Source organism: Salvia splendens, chromosome 16 (assembly GCF_004379255.2).
Source record: "Salvia splendens isolate huo1 chromosome 16, SspV2, whole genome shotgun sequence".
NCBI lineage: Eukaryota > Viridiplantae > Streptophyta > Magnoliopsida > Lamiales > Lamiaceae > Salvia > Salvia splendens.
In genome coordinates this window covers 14900424-14919634 of record NC_056047.1, presented here as the reverse complement: position 1 = coordinate 14919634, position 19211 = coordinate 14900424, and the positions used below count along the sequence as shown (strand labels likewise).

General features: G+C 43.2%; 1 protein-coding gene and 2 pseudogenes across 1 annotated transcript; all 3 read left to right on the top strand.

The window, feature by feature from the left end:
• The first annotated feature begins 132 nt into the window (after nt 1-132).
• Nucleotides 133-7472, top strand: LOC121770232 (annotated as a pseudogene).
• A 1360-nt stretch (nt 7473-8832) lies between these two features.
• LOC121770231 (heat shock cognate 70 kDa protein-like) lies at nt 8833-9468 on the top strand. Its single transcript, XM_042167001.1, has 2 exons — nt 8833-9046; nt 9137-9468. The coding sequence occupies exons 1-2, from the start codon at nt 8833-8835 to the stop codon at nt 9466-9468; spliced, it is 546 nt and encodes a 181-aa protein (XP_042022935.1).
• A 2159-nt stretch (nt 9469-11627) lies between these two features.
• On the top strand, nt 11628-14071 carry LOC121770230 (annotated as a pseudogene).
• The last annotated feature ends 5140 nt before the right edge of the window (nt 14072-19211 follow it).

The following is a 19211-nucleotide window of genomic DNA, read 5'->3' as shown; positions in this document are numbered from 1 at the left end:
GAGGTGGCGTGATCCTTAGATTTCATTTTAGATTTCCTGCAGAGCTTATCTATATTGCCGAGGTTTCTAAATCATGCTTTTAAGTTGTTTCCAAAAACAAAAGTGTTTGTTTATTGCTGGCATCGATCATCAATGGCGGAAAATGGCGAAGCACGGGCGATCGGGATAGATCAGGGGACGACGTATTCATGCGCCGCAGTTTGGCAGCACGGCCGCGTTGAGATTATACCGAATGATTAGGGCAACCGCACCACGCCCTCTTACGTCTCCTTCACCCGCACGGAGCGTCTCTTCAGTGACGCCGCTAAAGATCAACTCGCCCTTAATCCTACCAACACAGTTTTCGGTAAATTAATTAGTCCTCTCTCTTACATGCTCAAAACTAACTTAGTTGATGTTTTAGTTAGTTACACTTACTCTTATTATGTTGTTATAGATGCAAAGAGGCTGATTGGCCAGAAATTCAGTGACCCAATGGTTGAGAGTGACATGAAACTCTGGCCATTCAAAAGTCATTCCTCGCCCTAATAACAACAAGCCTATGATACAAGTCTCCTACAAAGGAGATGAGAGACAATTTTCAGCTGAGGAGATCTCTTCGATGGTGCTCTCTAAGATGAAGGATGTCGCCGAGGCTTATCTTAGATCATCTGTCTAGAATGTTGTCGTCACTGTGCCTGCTTTTTTCAACGACTCTCAGCCCCGGTCCACCAAGGATGCCGGAAACATTGTTGGCCTTAACATTGTGAGGATCATCAATGAGCCTACTGCTGCGGCCATCGCATACGGTCTTGATAAAGGGGGTAATGTGGCTAAGAACGTGTTGATTTTCGACCTTGGTGGTGGCACTTTTGATGTGTGTGTGGCCACGATAGAGGCGGATATTATTGAGGTGAGGGTTATTGCTGGTGATGCCCATCTCGGAGGTCAAGACTTCAACAACAGGATGGTTGATCACTTCATACAAGAGTTCAAACGCATCAATGATATAGATATCAGTAGGAACCAAAGGGCTTTGAGGAGATTGAGGGCTGCTTGTGAAAGAGCCAAGAGGATACTTTCCTCGGCTTCTGTCACGACCGCACTTCCTAAGGATAGGAAGCACGGGGAATCGTGGCTAGTGGGGGAATTAAGAAGCAGGGAAGAAGGGGAAACAATCAAGGGAGTACGACATATCGGTCAAAATACGAAATTTCATTTATCAACAAGGTTTCAAATCCCGAAGGTACATAACATGAATAGCATAGTTTAACAATTCAAAGGAAAACAAAGAAATTCCTAAAACTTGGCATAGCGGAAGCATTTGAGAGTTAGCTGCTACTATGTATGAAGACACAATAGCAACCGGATCATTTATTGAATACTGTCTTTGTCCAAATGCTCAACATCCTCCGTCCTCGTCAACGCTCAACCTGCACATATGGAAAACATATGCAGGGCTGAGTACTTGATGCACTCAGTGAATAAATGCCAAAACAGTTATATCATGCCACCATTGAGTGACCTCGGGGTTTTAATTTGAAAAGGCCCGAGACACTAAAAATATCTCAATCACAACCTTTCAACTCATCCTCAAATCATTTTTCCTCATCATTTCAAAACACAACCATTTCTCCTTGAATTATTTAAGAAACTGCCATATCTGTTCTTTAGGGTGCCGTGTAAGGGGGCCACTTTCCACGAGAACGAAAACCGGCCAACCCATTCGATGACTCACGGTCCTCATCGTGTACACTAGTCCTAGTAGGGACGTACCCTTGCTAGGACCCGAATTCGATTAACTCATAGTAGGGACTCACTCCCCACTAAGCAATCATCAACATCATCATCAATCTCATCAACATCAACATCAACATCCTGTGAACGAGAATGTGGCCGCAAACTCGATCATTGGACCGTCCGACCCAAAAGACGGCTCACGATCCCTATTGGTGTACACTAGCCTGAGTAGGGACTCACTCCCTAGTCAGACCCGAATTCGATTTCAATAGGTCTAGTAGGGACAACTCCCTTGCTAAACAAACAGATAGGCATTTCCCAAAACAAAACATGGCATGATATTCCTTTTACAAACTTTATTTTCCTCAAAAACGTATTTGAAACATAAATCATTTTTCTGTCAAGGTCGAGCATCATCTCACATCACAACAGGTCGAGCATTTCATAACCACTCGAAAAGCTATACAGCGCAACACATGACAATCACTTTCACTTTAAGCACATAAATCACATAACCATGTAATAATCGCAATCAAAGGCACTTCGTCACATAAAATAATGCTCAAACCAATATGTCAAATCGAAAGCTCTTGAAAATACTTTAGTTTGAAAGCCCACAAAATACTTAGTTAGAAAGCCCACCTCGATCGCTTAAAGCTTTAACTTGTACTTCATTCCATCCTTGAAAAGCGTGCGTGAAAAGCCTTCGTCATCATGAGTGTTTCCCTTAGCCTATCTCTTTTTAATTTGTAATCTGGCCCAAATTAATTTTCTTCTTGGCCACCTTAATTCTCCACCAAATTAATTTTCTTCTGATGCCCAAACAAATGTGGCCCAACATCACTTCCTCTTCACCATCGATATTTCGCCTCTTCCTCCATTTTAAATTCTTCCCAAAAAAATAAAATAAAATAAATAAAAAATTCCCAAAGTCTGCGCTGCATCAGTATGCAAAGGCACAATGAATTCCTTGCATAATTTCCAATTTCCTCATTGTTAGGAGTTTTGTGATGATAACAAGCACCAAGCTCGGCAAGTTCGTCAAGTTCGGCAAGTTCATCAAGCTCGGCAAGTTCGTCAAGTTCGGCAAGTTCGGCAAGCTCGGCAGCTCGGCAGCTCGGCAGCTCGGCTGTTATGACAACTCGTTTCCGGCAGCCGTTAGATCTGTTTTGTTAGTCAAGTTTTAATCCTAGCCGTAGGATTGAGGGTGCATCGGAACCGAGCGTGGAGTGTGCGACACGTGATCAAGAAGTTTGAGTTCAAAATTCTGTTATGCAACGGCTATTAGAGAAGAGCAGTTTGAGTTCACTTGCACGGCAGTTTCAACTGCATAGTTGATTCCTATAAGAACAGTTGCAGCTCCATATCAGAGATTCGAGAAGAACCGAGAGAGAAAACTCAGCTGAGAGATCATAACAACAATCAATAGCTAGAGTGAGAGATACACACTATCTTTGTGAGGAACTAGCTTGTATAGTCTTCGGTGTGATATGAGTTCATATGCGAAGAGGGAGTAGCTTGTTCTTGAGTGTGTGATCTTGTTGTATGATTGTAGTTCTTGATCGTGATTGAAGTAAATCGATTCGTTATTCTCCCGTGGACGTAGGCTTACGCCGAACCACGTATATCCTCGTGTTCTTGTTGTTCCATTTCGTTTTTGCTCCGATCTCGATTTCCAACAAGTGGCGCCGTCTGTGGGAACGAGGAGAATCGTTGGAAGAAGTCAGAGATCAGTTTGAAAATGGATGGGCAGTGGTCTTGGAGAAGGAGATTGCGTTCTTGATCACGTCAGTTGAAGGGGACGAAGGTGTGGTCGGTTTTGGTTCGTGCAGCTTTGAGCGATATTGTTGAGAAGTTTTCTGCATTGGCGATTCATTGTGGAGAGAGCTCGAGGGTTCATCGATCAAGAAAGAGGGAAGTTCTTGGTGATCGTTGGTGTAGCTCGCTCAATGATCGTTGCTCATATTGATGGTCCATAATGGGATCGAGTATGGCGATATGCAACTCATTTCCGAGGCCCATGATGATGTTGATGGATATTGAAGGCCACAAGAGCCTTGATGAGATGATGATCAGAGGCGGAGCATACCTCTTGGATGATGCAATGATGGTGTTCGACGAAATGCCGGAGAGTAATGTGATTACTTGGATGATAGTGATCGCTAGGCACGTCGAAAATGGGCGGTCGAGCTGGCAGAGGGCGTTGAAGGTTTACGAGTGGATGAATCTTCGCTGTTGGTAAGCGCCGAATGCTAGGATGCTGGCCACGATTCTCTCTGTGCTTGGGAAATGGTGGTTGCGCGTAAGGTGTTCGATGAAATTCGGGAGAGAAATGTGTTTTCCAATTTTCGATGATTTGGAGAGTTTGCAGGGGCTGTGATGATGTCGCTCATGAGTTCCAGCAACGACGACCAGGTGGTACCGCCGCTACAATGGGAAAGAGACACCGTCGAAGAAGATAAAATCGCCGGTTGCGAGTGATATTTCTTTCCCCGGAGCTTTCGAATTTGGCACAGTAGTTTCGAATGTGGAAGTTGGTCGAGTTGGCGACGATGAATCAGATGACACTAGGTTTATCAGTAATGTGAGTGATTCTAGAATTGCGATTGAGAATGAAGAATTCTTGTTCCACGTTCTATCCGGATAGGCAAGCAAGAAGGCCTCGTCTTGGTGTTTTTGGGGACAGCAGCTATGGGTGGTTCGATCCGGCGGAGTTGATTCCATTTGAGGAGAATTTCGCCCAGAAGTCAATGCAAACTACATCCCGGTCAATCATTAAGACGGTGGAGGAAGCTGCGGGCGAGAAGGCCAGTGGAGAAGTGTTTGAGGGATGCGAAGAAGCATAAGAGCAACGTCGACGACGTCGTGATCGTTAGCGATTCGAGGAGGATCCCGAAGGGGCAACAGCCATGTTATTTACTTCAAGATTTTTGTTTGCGTTTGTTGAATTGTCCGTGGGAGAGGTGCAACAGCCGTGTCATCTTAAGCGATGAAAATGGCATAATCTTGACAGAAATTCGGTTATCACTTATGAGAGATGTGTGATATCTCTAGGGATCAGCAACTCCAATTCTGAACAGGGAAGATTCAGATTAGGTGGAGGTTTTATCGTCCGGTGGAGGCGATCGTCCAGTGGGGGCGTTGTGGCTGATCAAGGAAGTGATAAAGGAGGATCTGGGGATGATTCTCGGAGTCAGGATACTGACAAGAAAAGTCAAGATTGGCGCTACTCGGACATGAGATTGACAAAGAACAAGGTGATCGAAAGAAGTGTTGTATCATCTCAAAAGGTGGAGGATTGTTAGGAGTTTTGTGATGATAACAAGCACCAAGCTCGGCAAGTTCGTCAAGTTCGGCAAGTTCATCAAGCTCGGCAAGTTCGTCAAGGTCGGCAAGTTCGGCAAGCTCGGCAGCTCGGCAGCTCGGCTGTTATGACAACTCGTTTCCGGCAGCCGTTAGATCTGTTTTGTTAGTCAAGTTTTAATCCTAGCCGTAGGATTGAGGGTGCATCGGAACCGAGCGTGGAGTGTGCGACACGTGATCAAGAAGTTTGAGTTCAAAATTCTGTTATGCAACGGCTATTAGAGAAGAGCAGTTTGAGTTCACTTGCACGGCAGTTTCAACTGCATAGTTGATTCCTATAAGAACAGTTGCAGCTCCATATCAGAGATTCGAGAAGAACCGAGAGAGAAAACTCAGCTGAGAGATCATAACAACAATCAATAGCTAGAGTGAGAGATACACACTATCTTTGTGAGGAACTAGCTTGTATAGTCTTCGGTGTGATATGAGTTCATATGCGAAGAGGGAGTAGCTTGTTCTTGAGTGTGTGATCTTGTTGTATGATTGTAGTTCTTGATCGTGATTGAAGTAAATCGATTCGTTATTCTCCCTGTGGGAACGAGGAGAATCGTTGGAAGAAGTCAGAGATCAGTTTGAAAATGGATGGGCAGTGGTCTTGGAGAAGGAGATTGCGTTCTTGATCACGTCAGTTGAAGGGGACGAAGGTGTGGTCGGTTTTGGTTCGTGCAGCTTTGAGCGATATTGTTGAGAAGTTTTCTGCATTGGCGATTCATTGTGGAGAGAGCTCGAGGGTTCATCGATCAAGAAAGAGCTCGTTGATTCATTGTAGTTCTTGATCGTGATTGAAGTAAATCGATTCGTTATTCTCCCGTGGACGTAGGCTTACGCCGAACCACGTATATCCTCGTGTTCTTGTTGTTCCATTTCGTTTTTGCTCCGATCTCGATTTCCAACACTCATCAATTGGAATCTTCCCCAAATCATCTCCTCTTTCTCACGTGACTTACATTGCTACAACTCTTTCTCTCCATCTAATTATCTCTCAATTTTGACAGCAACTCTCCCCCTCTATCCCTCCGTTCTGGACCTCTCTTTCAACCTCGTCACTTCTCTTTCTAACTCGCCGCTGCCTTTGCTTCGCGGCGCTGTTGCTGTCTCGGTTGGCCGTCATCGCCGAGCAGCCGCTGCTGCGGTCGCTCTTTGTCTCCACGTTCCATCCGTGAGTCCATCGCCGTCACGATCAACCCTTGCTGCCCGTTGTTGCTGCTGTCCGTTGGTTGCGAGGCTGCTGATCGGAGTAGGAGTCGTTGCCGTCCAGTCCTCCATCGCCGCCTCTGTCCAGCGCCGCGTCAGCCACTGTTCGTCGCTGTTACAGTGCAGCCCGTGCTGCTGCTGTCTGCCGTTCGTGTGGCAGCTGATCGGAGCAGAAGTCGTTGCCGTCATCCCGATCAGCGCCAATCTCTTCTTACAATAGGCCATATGCTTTCACCTTAACTCTTCCTTCTGTTTTGATTGGAATGGCTAAAGATTGTGAAGAGTGAAGGGGTTGATATAATTAAATTGTGTGACCCTTGGTTGTAGGATGGAAGATGGAAGATTGAGAGGTGAAAAGTTGCTTGAAAATGGGGAGTCTCCATGGAGTGGAGAATGGCGTAGGGGAAGAGAGAAAGGCTTTGGGCTTGTACAAAATTTTCTATGAACAAATTGGGCCCAAAGACATCTCTCACAACTTTAAATTGTTGAAAATTCATAGGCCCAAAAGAAAAAAATCCTTCCCTCTATAAAAAAAAACAAAGACGAAAAAAATTTTCGGATGCACCAACGATGTCCCTACAAGAACAAATAAGAAGGGTAGAAAAAGACGGGGTGTTACAACTTCTGAAACCACACTTGTTATTGACTCCTTGTTTGGGGGGATTGATCTGTCTTTGACTATCACTCGTGTTGAATTTGAAAAACTTAACATGAATTTATTCAGAAAGTGTATGAAGCAGGTTGAGAAATGCTTGGGGGATGCAAAGATGGATAAGAGCGACGTGGATGAGGTGTTGCTGGTGGGAGGATCGACGAGAATTCCTAAGGTGCAGCAGATGCTGAAGGAGTTGTTCGATGGGAAGGAGGTATGCAAGGCCATAAACCCAGACGAAGCTGGGGCCTACGGTGCTGCAGTGCTTGCTGCCAAGCTGAGTGGTGAGGGCAATGAACAAGTGTAGAGTGTGGTTCAGATGGATGTTACTCCTTTCTCTCTCGGCATTCGTGGTGTTACATGCCAGATGGAGGTTTTCATTCCGAAGAATACGCCCATCCCGACAACGAGTGAGGTGATGATGTTCACCACGTGCGAGGACAATCAGACCATTGTGGAGATCATGGTGCACGTTACTGATGCATCCCGACTTTTGTATCTTGCAGGATATTCGGACGAGGAGGATACTTGGGCGTGGCACTGAGAGCCAAAGAATCTACTACGTGGATGAGATAGCTCAACAAGGAAGTGCGATGCTGGCTCACGGGTCCACGAAAAGGGAGGTTTGGCTTTGGCACCAATGACTGGGACACACCTCTCCTAGTTATTTTAGTTTACTTTTTCCTAAGCTTTCAATTCCAAAAGATTTTAGTTGTGAGACTTGTGTTTTGGCCAAGAGCCACAGACAATCGTTTAAACGTACAAACACTCGTATGAATTCCATTTTCTCTCTTGCGCATGTTGATGTTTGGGGTCCTGCACCTGTTGTGGGGGGAGGGGGGAACAGCTTTAGATACTTTGTCATATTTGTTGACGATTGCACTAGGATGACATGGATATATTTTTTAAAACACAAATCCGAAGTGCCAGATAAATTCATTCTTTTCTTTAAACTCATTCAAACCCAATTCCAAACCACTATCAAAACTCTTCGGTCCGACAATGGGAGAGAATTCGTTAATTAAAAAATGCTAAATTTCTTTATCGAAAAAGGCCTCATCCACCAAACTTCTTGCCCCTACACTCCCGAACAGAATGGGGTAGCCGAGCGAAAAAACCAAGTCATCCTTGAAACCACCCGAGCCTTGATGATTGAGTCCAAAGTCCCTAAATCCTTTTGGCCAGAAGCAGTTGCCACCTAGATCTTTCTTATAAATCGTCTCCCAACCAAGATTCTATACAAAAAGACACCCCTTGATACCTTGACCAAACTCACCAAAATTCCCGAACATCTGAACCGTCAACCTAATGTCTTTAGATGTACAGTGTATATCCATATCCCAAAACACGAGAATGGCGACGAGGGGACTGAAGGCGGGGACGACGAGGAGTGAGACAGGGGGGCATTTGTCGTAGCCGGAGTTTTTTTGTTTTAACTATGTACTTTTTTAATTTATGTATATTTTTTTAATATTTACGTAACTTTTTTAATAAAGCGGTTTCATTTTCTTTGTATTTGTGTCGAAATTTTTATTCTGTAAATGGTTTAATTTGGTGATTTTGTGAATTTTTATTATTGTGGGAAGTCCATCGGGATGTACGCCACTATTCAGTGGGATGTCTTTATGACGTGGCAGTGTAGTGGATGCTCTAAATATTCTTATGACAATTGATTTATTACAAGACGTTAAGTCGAGTTGGGCACATGTAGATATGCTCGTACTAGCTAGTAATGCAGCTATGGAAAGAGGCCATCATTGCTCTTAAATATAGAGGTGGCGTGATCCTTAGATTTCATTTTAGATTTCCTGCAGAGCTTATCTATATTGCCGAGGTTTCTAAATCTTGCTTTTAAGTTGTTTCCAAAAACAAAAGTGTTTGTTTATTGTTGGCATCGATCATCAATGGCGGAAAATGGCGAAGCACGGGCGATCGGGATAGATCAGGGGACGACGTATTCATGCGCCGCAGTTTGGCAGTACGGCCACGTTGAGATTATACTGAATGATTGGGGCAACCGCACCACGCCCTCTTACGTCTCCTTCACCCGCACGGAGCGTCTCTTCGGTGACGCCGCTAAAGATCAACTCGCCCTTAATCCTGCTAACACAGTTTTCGGTAAGTTAATTAGTCATCTCTCTTACATGCTCAAAACTAACTTAGTTGATGTTTTAGTTAGTTACACTTACTCTAATTATGTTGTTATAGATGCAAAGAGGCTGATTGGCCAGAAATTCAGTGACCCAATGGTTGAGAGTGACATGAAACTCTGGCCATTCAAAGTCATTCCTCACCCTAATAACAACAAGCCTATGATACAAGTCTCCTACAAAGGAGAGGAGAGACAATTTTCAGCTGAGGAGATCTCTTCGATGGTGCTCTCTAAAATGAAGGATGTCGCCGAGGCTTATCTTGGATCATCTGTCAAGAATGTTGTTGTCACCGTACCAGATAAATTCATTCTTTTCTTTAAACTCTTTCAACCCAATTCCAAACCACTATCAAAACTCTTCGTCCGACAATGGGAGAGAATTCGTTAATAAAAAAATGCTAGATTTCTTTATCGAACAAGGCCTCATCCACCAAACTTCTTGCCCCTACACTCCCGAGCAGAATGGGGTAGCCGAGCAAAAAAACTGAGTCATCCTTGAAACCACCCGAGCCTTTATGATTGACTCCAAGTCCCTAAATCCTTTTGGCCAGAAGAAGTTGCCACCTAGATCTTTCTTATAAATCGCCTCCCAACCAAGATTCTAAACAAAAAGACACCCCTTGATACCTTGACCAAACTCACCAAAATTCCCGAACATCTGAACCTTCAACCTAAAGTCTTTGGATGTACATTGTATAATCATATCCCAAAACACGAGCGAACCAAATTGTCACCCTGTGCCACCAAATGCGTCTTTGTGGGTTATGGGGTTAATCAACGAGGGTACAGATGCTATGACCCAAACACGTGAAAAGTCGTAACCACAATGAACTGTAATTTTTTGGAAACCGAATTCTTCTACCACACCAACTTTAGTAGTCAGGGGGAGAGTGAGTCAGAACATACTTTTGACTACCTAAGTTGGTTTGTGCCTCGGTCAAACAACTCCAACGAGGTCTCAACAGAGAAAGTTAGCACGGCCACCGAGCATGTCTCCTCCACCGAGTCCTCTCAACCACCACCTGATGATCCTCCTCAACCGGTATCCGAGGTAACTTCTGATGATCCTCAAGCACTTTCGATTCCTAACCACATTGATACAAAGACTGCTCTGGATGAGAGTACTTGGAGGTACATACTTCCACCCCGGAGCACTCGGGGAGTTCCACCGAAAAGATACTCCCCGGAGAAGATAGGAAGGAAGAGTCAGTATGCTGTTGCAAACTTCGCACAAGCAAACCTAACCAAAATGGCGAGGGCCTTTGAGGCTGCACTCTATGAAGAGGAGGAAATCCCTTATACAGCAGGGGAAGCTTGGCAGCAGAAACATTGGAGAGATGCAATGTTAGTAGAGATGGATGCACTACTGAAGAATAAAACTTGGGAAGTTAGCAAACTACCCAAAGGAGCAGCAACTGTGGGGTGTAGATGGGTGTTCACCATAAAGAGGAGACCAGTTGGGTCTATTGATCGATACAAGGCAAGGCTAGTAGCAAAAGGGTACACTCAAACTTACGGTGTGGACTATGCTGAAACATTCTCACCAGTTGCCAAAATCAACACAGTAAGAGTACTGTTTTCAATCGCAGCCAATAGAGACTGGCCTCTCCACCAATTTGATGTGACGAATGCCTTCCTACACGGCGAACTGACCAAGCCAGTCTACATGGAACCTCCTCCAGGCTTCGAAGGAGATTTTTAGAATGGAGATGTTTGCAAACTCAAGAAAACCCTGTATGGTTTGAAGCAATCCCCGAGAGCTTGATTTGGCAGGTTCACTGAAGTGATGAAAAAGTATGAATACCAACAAAGCAACTCGGACCACACATTGTTCCTCAAGAAGAGAAATGGTAAGATCACTTGCCTTATTATCTATGTTGATGACATGATTATCACCGGGAATGACGAAGAAGAGATAAGTCAGCTGAAGAAGAATTTATTCAAAGTGTTCGAGATGAAGGACCTTGGTGCCTTGAAATACTTCTTGGGCATCGAGGTGAAAAGGTAGAAATAGGGTATATTCATAAATCAAATGAAGTATGTGCTTGACATCCTTGCAGAAACAGGAATGGTCGACTGTAAGCCAACAGCCACTCCTATGGTTCAGAATCATGGATTACAAATCCAAGAAGGAGCTAAACGGGCTGATCGGGGGAAATATCAGAGACTAGAGGGAAAGCTCATTTATCTTTCTCATACTCGGCCAGATTTGGCCTATGCTGTCGGAGTAGTAAGCCAGTTCATGCATGCACCCCAGGAAGAACATTGGGAGGCCGTCCTAAGAATAGTACGGTACCTGAAGGGCACACCAGGACATGGAGTATTATTCAAGAAGCACGATCACTTAGAGATACATGGATATACAGATGCAGATTGGGCAGGAAACCCAAATGATCGAAAGTCAACAGCCGGGTACTTCACCGTTGTAGGAGGTAATCTCATGACATGGAGAAGCAAGAAGCAGAAAGTGGTAGCTCTGTCGAGTGCTGAGGCAGAGTTCCGAGGAATCAAGAGTGGATTAACGAAGTGCTATGGCTTAGGAGACTTATGACTGAGTTGGGACTCAAATCGGCCCAACCATGTCGATTATTGTGTGATAATAAGGTTGCTATTAGTATCTCCGAGAATCCGGTTCAACATGATCGAACCAAGCATGTGGAGGTGGATAGACACTTTATAAAGGATACAATTGATGCAAAGATCGTGGAATTGCCATATGTCAGGTCGGAAGATCAACTGGCCGATATCTTGACAAAGGCTGTGAACTCTCAATCCTTTCATGGAGTATTGGACAAGTTAAGCATCGGTAATCTCGTCACTTAACTTGAGAGGGAGTGTTGGAAGGAAATATTCTCCACATATTCTCGGCAGATCCTACACAATCAAGGCACACAATATTAGTGATTGGTTAGTATCTTTTCTATACCTTGTATAAAATTAGGCGTAGGAATTAATAGCTTACCATATTGAGGAGTATTGTGAGCCTATATGAGGCGTGTAAATCTTTGTAATTGATCAACCAATAATGAAATCATTCCTTCAAAACCTATGTTTAACATTAAGTAATTTGAGAACTTTAGATAATTTCATGTTTCAATCATGAAAATATAAAATATGTAAAAATATACTCTCTCCGTGGAGTTCCGGTCACTTTTGCGCACTTGTTTTATAAAAATGATAATAAAAAGTTAAAGTGGAGAAATTATAAAGTAAAAGAAAGAATAATGTTGAGAAGAAGTGACCTAGACTCCTAACGGCGGACGGAGGGAGTAATTAAGAGAATTAATTAAATACTAGTATGATAGGTTTCTTAAGAAGAGTGGTGTGTTAATCTAGAATAAAAAATCCAGTGCTCCAAATATATGTCTGTCTAATTAATAACAATTGCATTGTAGGTATGATTAGTTGGACATGATAGTAACGTAATTGATTGAAGATATCACATAGCTGTAATTGTAATTATAATTGATTGAGCGTCATTACATAAAATTTTTAATACATCCATAGTCATTATTCGTATGGTCCACGAGATATAAATTTTTAGGACCACAAAAATTTTAAGGCCACAAAATTTTTAAGGCATTAATTGTGGAGTACACAAAATATGTCAAATGTAAAATAGTGACATAATTTTTTTTTTCCGGGTGATATCCCACTTAAAATAATATTTCTGAAAATAGAATAAAATTTTTTACTTTATTTTTTTAAAATAACACACTAAATAACACAACATAAATTTTTGTGCTCAAAGAGAAATATTTAGCTTTGAATAAATTAGATGAAGGACTAAGGAATAACAAAACTCAAACTCGCAATCTTTCAATTATGAATTCATTAGTGTGACAAGTCCATTTTATTACTACTACCATTTTAATTTATTCTATATCATGTTTCAACATCCCAATTTTAACTAATAAGGTTTGCTCCTATATAGAGAATCTCATGACAAAAATGGAGGATTTCAAGAAGCCATAAAGAAAGCATTGTACCTCGGTGGAGTGTTCGTTTTTTCTGATGCAATCCCATCCCTTGAATGGTTGGATATTGGAGGATACATCAAAAGCATGAAACAAACTTACAAGGAAATAGACAATGTTCTTGAGGGTTGGGTTCAAGAAAGAATTCATACAAGAAAGCAAAATAATGATCAAAGTGTCTCAGATTTCATGGATGTGATGTTGAAAAGTATGGAGGAGAATGAGATGGTACATGGTTACACAAGAGAAACTGTCATCAAGGCCACAATTCTTGTAACCAAGATGTTTGTTCAATTATATTATCCACTATCATTTAACTAATATTTTAATTTTATATTCAGATGCTAATCATGACAGGGTCTGAAAGCACGTCAGAGACGATAATATGGGCGATCTCGTTGCTCCTCAACAATCCCAGTACTATAAAACTGGCCCAAGACGAAATTGATAAAATTGTGGGTAGAGACAGATTTGTGCAAGAATCTGACATCAACAACCTCGCCTACCTACAAGCAATCTTCAAAGAAACTCTAAGGTTGTACCCACCTGGCCCTTTATCAGGCCCCGCGAGGCTCTTGAGGACTGTCGCATCGGCAAATATCATATCCCAAAAGGGACGCGTTTGGTTGCTAATCTATGGAAGTTGCACCGGGATCCGAATGTTTGGTCCAACCCGGATGAATTTAGGCCCGAGAGATTCTTAAACGAGAAAAGTCAGGTGCATTTTAAAGGACAATGTTTTGAGTTCATCCCGTTTAGCTCGGGACGGAGAATGTGCCCTGGGATGACGTTCGGGATACAAGTTATACAACTAACCCTAGCTCGTTTGCTCCAAGGTTTCGACTTGTCATGAGTGAAGGGTTGGGAATTGCTCTCCCTAAATTGAAGCCCCTTGATGTTGTCATCACTCCTAGGCTTTCTCCAAAGTTATACCAAAGTGTCTAATTGTTGCTAAGCTAATAAAGTGGCATAAATGGAGAATCGGTTACAGACTTCCAAAGATCGTCCATCAAAATGCTTACCATCCCCCCTAGTGCCCAAGCTCGCCCGAGGCGCCACCTCGTCGTATGCAAGATTATGTTTAGTTTTCTCTTGTAATATAACTTATGTAATGAATGTAATCAAGTTAAGCATAGTCATAAACTTTGATTCAGGTTTTCTTTGTCGTTCTTTTCCTATTCAAAAAAGAGTTGAACAACACAAGGTTAGTAAATACTTTATATATAAATAAGAACCTTGTCTTGTATTGTGCCTCTCAACTTTTATCCCAACACTAGTATTATTCCCGTGCTATGCACGGACCAAGATATTTTCAAAACATTGATTGTTAGTTTCTATATGATTGAAACAAAATTATAAATAATATTTGTAATAATGGAGTGCTCATTTCAGTTGGAAGAAGAAGGCAGAAGAAGGTAAGCTCGGCTAGAAGGGAGTTCGGTAAGCTCGGCTAGAAGGGAGTTCGGTAAGCTCGGCTTTGAGCTGGAACTAGCCGAGAAGGGAGTTCGGTTGTGAACCGAGAAGAGAGTTCGGTCTTGAGCCGAGAAGAGAGTTCGGTCTTGAGCCGAGAAGAGAGTTCGGTCTTGAGCCGAGAAGGAAGAAGCAACCTAGCCGAACTAGCCGTTGGAGCAGCAGTTAGTTAGCTGAGATGTAGCGGTTATTCTTCTTGTTTTCTTGATTCTTGTTGTAGTTAGTTAGTAGTAGTTGCTACTTGATTGTAGAGCTTTAAATAGCTCATAAACCGTGTATGTAGTTAGAGTAGAGAGTAGGAGTTTTATCAATAAAGAGTTTTCTAGTTTCTCTCCAAGATTATCATCTTCAATACTCAAAGTGTGAGTGTGTGTGTTTCTGCATTGTGTGATCTCATACAACAGTGAGTGTGTGTGTGATCTTCTTGAGTGTGTGAAAGCCTTGTGTGTACGAATCCCAACAAGTGGCGCCGTCTGTGGGAAGGGATATTGAAGCTGATTTGCAGAGGATCAAACGGTTTCAGAGATGGCAGCAAGGCTTGATGCAGAAAAGTTCACAGGCAAGAATGATTATAGCCTGTGGAAGATGAAGATGAAGGCGGTTTTGATTCAACAAGGCTTGGCCGCAGTTCTTGCAAAACCAGAGGAGAAAGGAAAGGCTCCAGTGCTTGATGATAAAGCTCAGGCAAAGATGGAGGAGATGCAGCTCAAGGCACATTCTGCAGTGATTCTGTGCCTTGGAGATAAGGTCTTGAGGGATGTCCAAGAAGCCAAGACTGCGGTGGAGATCTTGGACAAGTTGGATGAAGTTTACTTGGCCAAATCCTTGGCTAACCGGCTGTATCTCAAGAAGAGGCTGTATGCCTATAGTTTTTCTGGAGATAGGTCCATCATTGAGCAGCTAGAGGAGTTCAACAAGATCATTGATGACCTGGGATCTGTTGATGTCAAGATTTCAGATGAGGATAAGGCCATTCTCACATTGAATGCCTTGCCTAGCTCGTATGACCAGTTAAGTGATGCAATTATCTATGGAAGAGATAAACCTATCACCTATGCAGAAGTCTATTCAGCCTTGATGGCCAAAGAACTCCAGAAGACAGCCAACAGAGGCTCTGCAAGCTCCAATGTTCAAGCTGCAGAGGCCTTGAATGTGAAGAAGTTCAAGAAGCAGAACTTCAAGAAGAAGTTTGAGGGCCCTAAACCCTCAAGTTCTGATGCTCAGAAGGAAACCAGAGCTTGCTATTGGTGCAAGAAACATGGACATTTGAAGAAAGATTGTCATGCATGGAAGAGAAAGATGGCCTCTGAGGGACACAACCAATCTGATTGTGTGGAGAGTGCTGATCCCCCGGCTCAACTTATGAATATTAGTGACAGTGGGGTCAGTCACAGGTGGATAATGGACTCGGGGTGCAGCTTCCATATGTGCCCCAATAGAAGCTGGTTTCATGATCTTCAAGAAGCATCGGGTACGGTTGTTCTTGGAAATAATCACATTTGTCAGATCAGATGAATAGGGAAGGTAAAGCTAAGCCTACAAGATGGCTCTATAAAGATCCTAACTGGGGTGAGGTATATTCCAGAAGTGAAGAGGAATCTCATCTCATTGGGAATGCTGGAGCAGAGGGGGTTCACCATATTGATGAGTCAAGGAAAATTGTTTGTTAAATCTGGAGATGCAGTGATGATGGAGGCTGACAGAGAGCATATTCTCTATTATCTGAAGGCTAAGGCTGTTGATAGAGAAAGCAATGCTGTGTCAGATGATTCCCTAATGCTATGGCACAAGAGGCTGGGCCATCCAGCAGAAGGAAGCTTGAAAGAACTCATCAAGAAGGGCATGATCTCTGGAGATTTCAACAAGATGGACCCCTGTGAGCAGTGTATACTTGGAAAAGCAAAGAAGGCACCCTATCCTACAGGTATTCACTCTTCTACAGCCCCTTTAGACTATATACATAGTGATCTTTGGGGGCCTTCACCGGTGTGTTCAATTGGTGGAGGAAAGTATTATCTAGCTATCATTGATGACTATACAAGGAAGTTGTGGGTATATATTCTTAAAGAAAAATCTGAAACACTCACAAAGTTCAAGATATGGTGTAAGGAGGTTGAGCTAGAAAAGGGTAGAAGTGTTAAATGCTTAAGAACAGACAATGGCCTAGAGTTCTTGTCTGCTGAGTTTGATCTGTTTTGTAAAGAGAAGGGTATGAAGAGGCACCGTACTGTTCCTGGTAATCCCCAGCAAAATGGTGTTGTGGAGAGGATGAATAGGACTATCCTAGAGAGGGTGAGGTGCCTGCTTCTTGGTTCTGGTTTGAGCAGCAGGTTCTGGGGTGAGGCTGTGTATACAGCAGCCTATCTCATCAATAAATGCCCATCTACTGCCCTGAAATCTGAAACTCCTGATTACATGTGGTATGGAGCTCATAGTGACTACTCAAAGTACAAGGTGTTTGGGTGTGTGGCCTATGCTCATGCTAGGCAAAGCAAGCTTGAAGCTAGGGCTCTGAAATGTATTATGTTGGGGTATCAGAGGGGTGTTAAGGGGTATAGGCTCTGGTGTATTGAGCCCGGTAAGCAGAAGGTCTTGGTGAGTAGGGATGTGGTGTTCTTGGAGGATCAGATGCCATTCCTGAAAGATAAGCTGGACTCCAGTGAAGATGAGGGTGATTTCTTCAAGGTGGAGCCTGTGGGGGTTGGCCTAGGAGCAGGTGGAGTCACTGACTCAGGGAGTGAGTCTGATTCAGATAAAGAAGAGGCTCCAACTCAGGGCAACCAGGCTGGTGAGTCTATATCAGACTCTATCAGAGACTATCAGCTTGCAAGGGACAGAGTTAGAAGAGAAACAAGGCCACCAACAAAGTTCTCTGATGTTGTGTATTATGCTCTGTGTGCAGCTGAAAGTATTGATGGTGCAGATCCACTCACATATAAAGAAGCTATGCAGAGTAAAGATAGAGAAAGATGGATTGAAGCCATGAATGAGGAAATAGAGTCTTTACTCAAGAACAAAACATGGATTTTGGTGGACAAATCCAAGCTGAGTACAGATGGTAAGGAAAGGAGGCTGGTAAGCTGTAAGTGGTTGTTTAAAAGAAAGATTGAGACCACTGATAAGGATAGAGTCAGGTTCAAGGCAAGGCTGGTGGCTAGAGGCTTTACACAGCAGGAGGGAATCGATTTCAATGAAGTGTTTGCACCTGTTGTGAAGCACACTTCAATTAGGATCCTATTGGCTGTGGTGAATCAGCTTGACTGGGAGCTACAACAGCTTGATGTGAAGACAGCCTTCCTCAATGGAGATCTAGAGGAAACTATCTTCATGGAACAGCCAGAGGGCTATGTGAAGATTGGAGAAGAAGGCAAGGTGTGCCTGTTACAGAAAAGTCTTTATGGACTTAAGCAAAGTCCTAGACAGTGGAATAAGAAGTTTGATGCACAGATGAAGAAGATTGGCTTCTCCAAGTCAGAATATGATGATTGTATTTACATCAAGAAGGCAGGCAGGACTCCCATTGCCTACCTATTACTCTATGTGGATGATATGCTACTTGCAGGGCCTTCTATGACAGAAATTCAGAAAGTTAAACAAGATCTGAAGTCAAGCTTTGAAATGAAGGATCTAGGAGAGTCAAGGAAGATCCTAGGCATACATATTCAGAGAGATAGAGGCTGCAAGAAGCTGTGGATGCTGCAAACTGACTATATTGAGAAAGTTTTGCAGAGATTCAAAATGGAAAATGCAAAAGCTGCATCAACTCCTCTGTCCCAGAGTTTTAAGCTTTCAAAGGAGCAGGCCCCTAAATCTAAGCAAGAGGCTGAGGAGATGGAGTCTATTCCTTATGCTAGTGTGGTTGGAAGTGTTATGTATACTATGATCTGTACCAGACCAGATCTGGCACATGCTATCTCAGTGACTAACAGATACATGGCTGACCCGGGGAAGGAGCATTGGAATGCTCTTAAGTGGATATTGAGGTACATGAAGTCAACCAGTGGCTGGGGAATTGTCTTCAATGGCTGGGAAGGTGAATCTGAGGAGGTTGTGCAGGGCTATTGTGATGCAGACTATGCTGCAAACCTGGACAACAGAAAGTCCCAAACAGGTTATCTTTTCACCATGTTTGGAACTGTAATCAGCTGGAAATCAGGGTTGCAAAGTGTTGTTGCTCTCTCAACAACAGAATCAGAATATATAGCTCTCACTGCAGCTGTACAGGAGAGCTTTTGGATTCAGGGAGTGATTTCTGACTTTGGTTTTGACCAAAAGACAATGGTGATTCATTGTGACAGCAGCTCAGCTATGTGCTTGGCTAAACATCCGGGTTTTCATGAAAGGAGCAAGCACATAGACATAAAGTTGCATTTCATTAGAGATGAGATTGAAAAGGGGAGAGTGAGGGTGATTAAGATTAACACCTTGCACAATCCGGCTGACATGCTAACAAAGTCTCTAGGTAGAGACAAGTTTGATCATTGCAAGAAGTTGATCAATGTTTGTGCAAGAACTGAGATGAGCCCTCAGGTGGAGAATTGTAATAATGGAGTGCTCATTTCAGTTGGAAGAAGAAGGCAGAAGAAGGTAAGCTCGGCTAGAAGGGAGTTCGGTAAGCTCGGCTAGAAGGGAGTTCGGTAAGCTCGGCTTTGAGCTGGAACTAGCCGAGAAGGGAGTTCGGTTG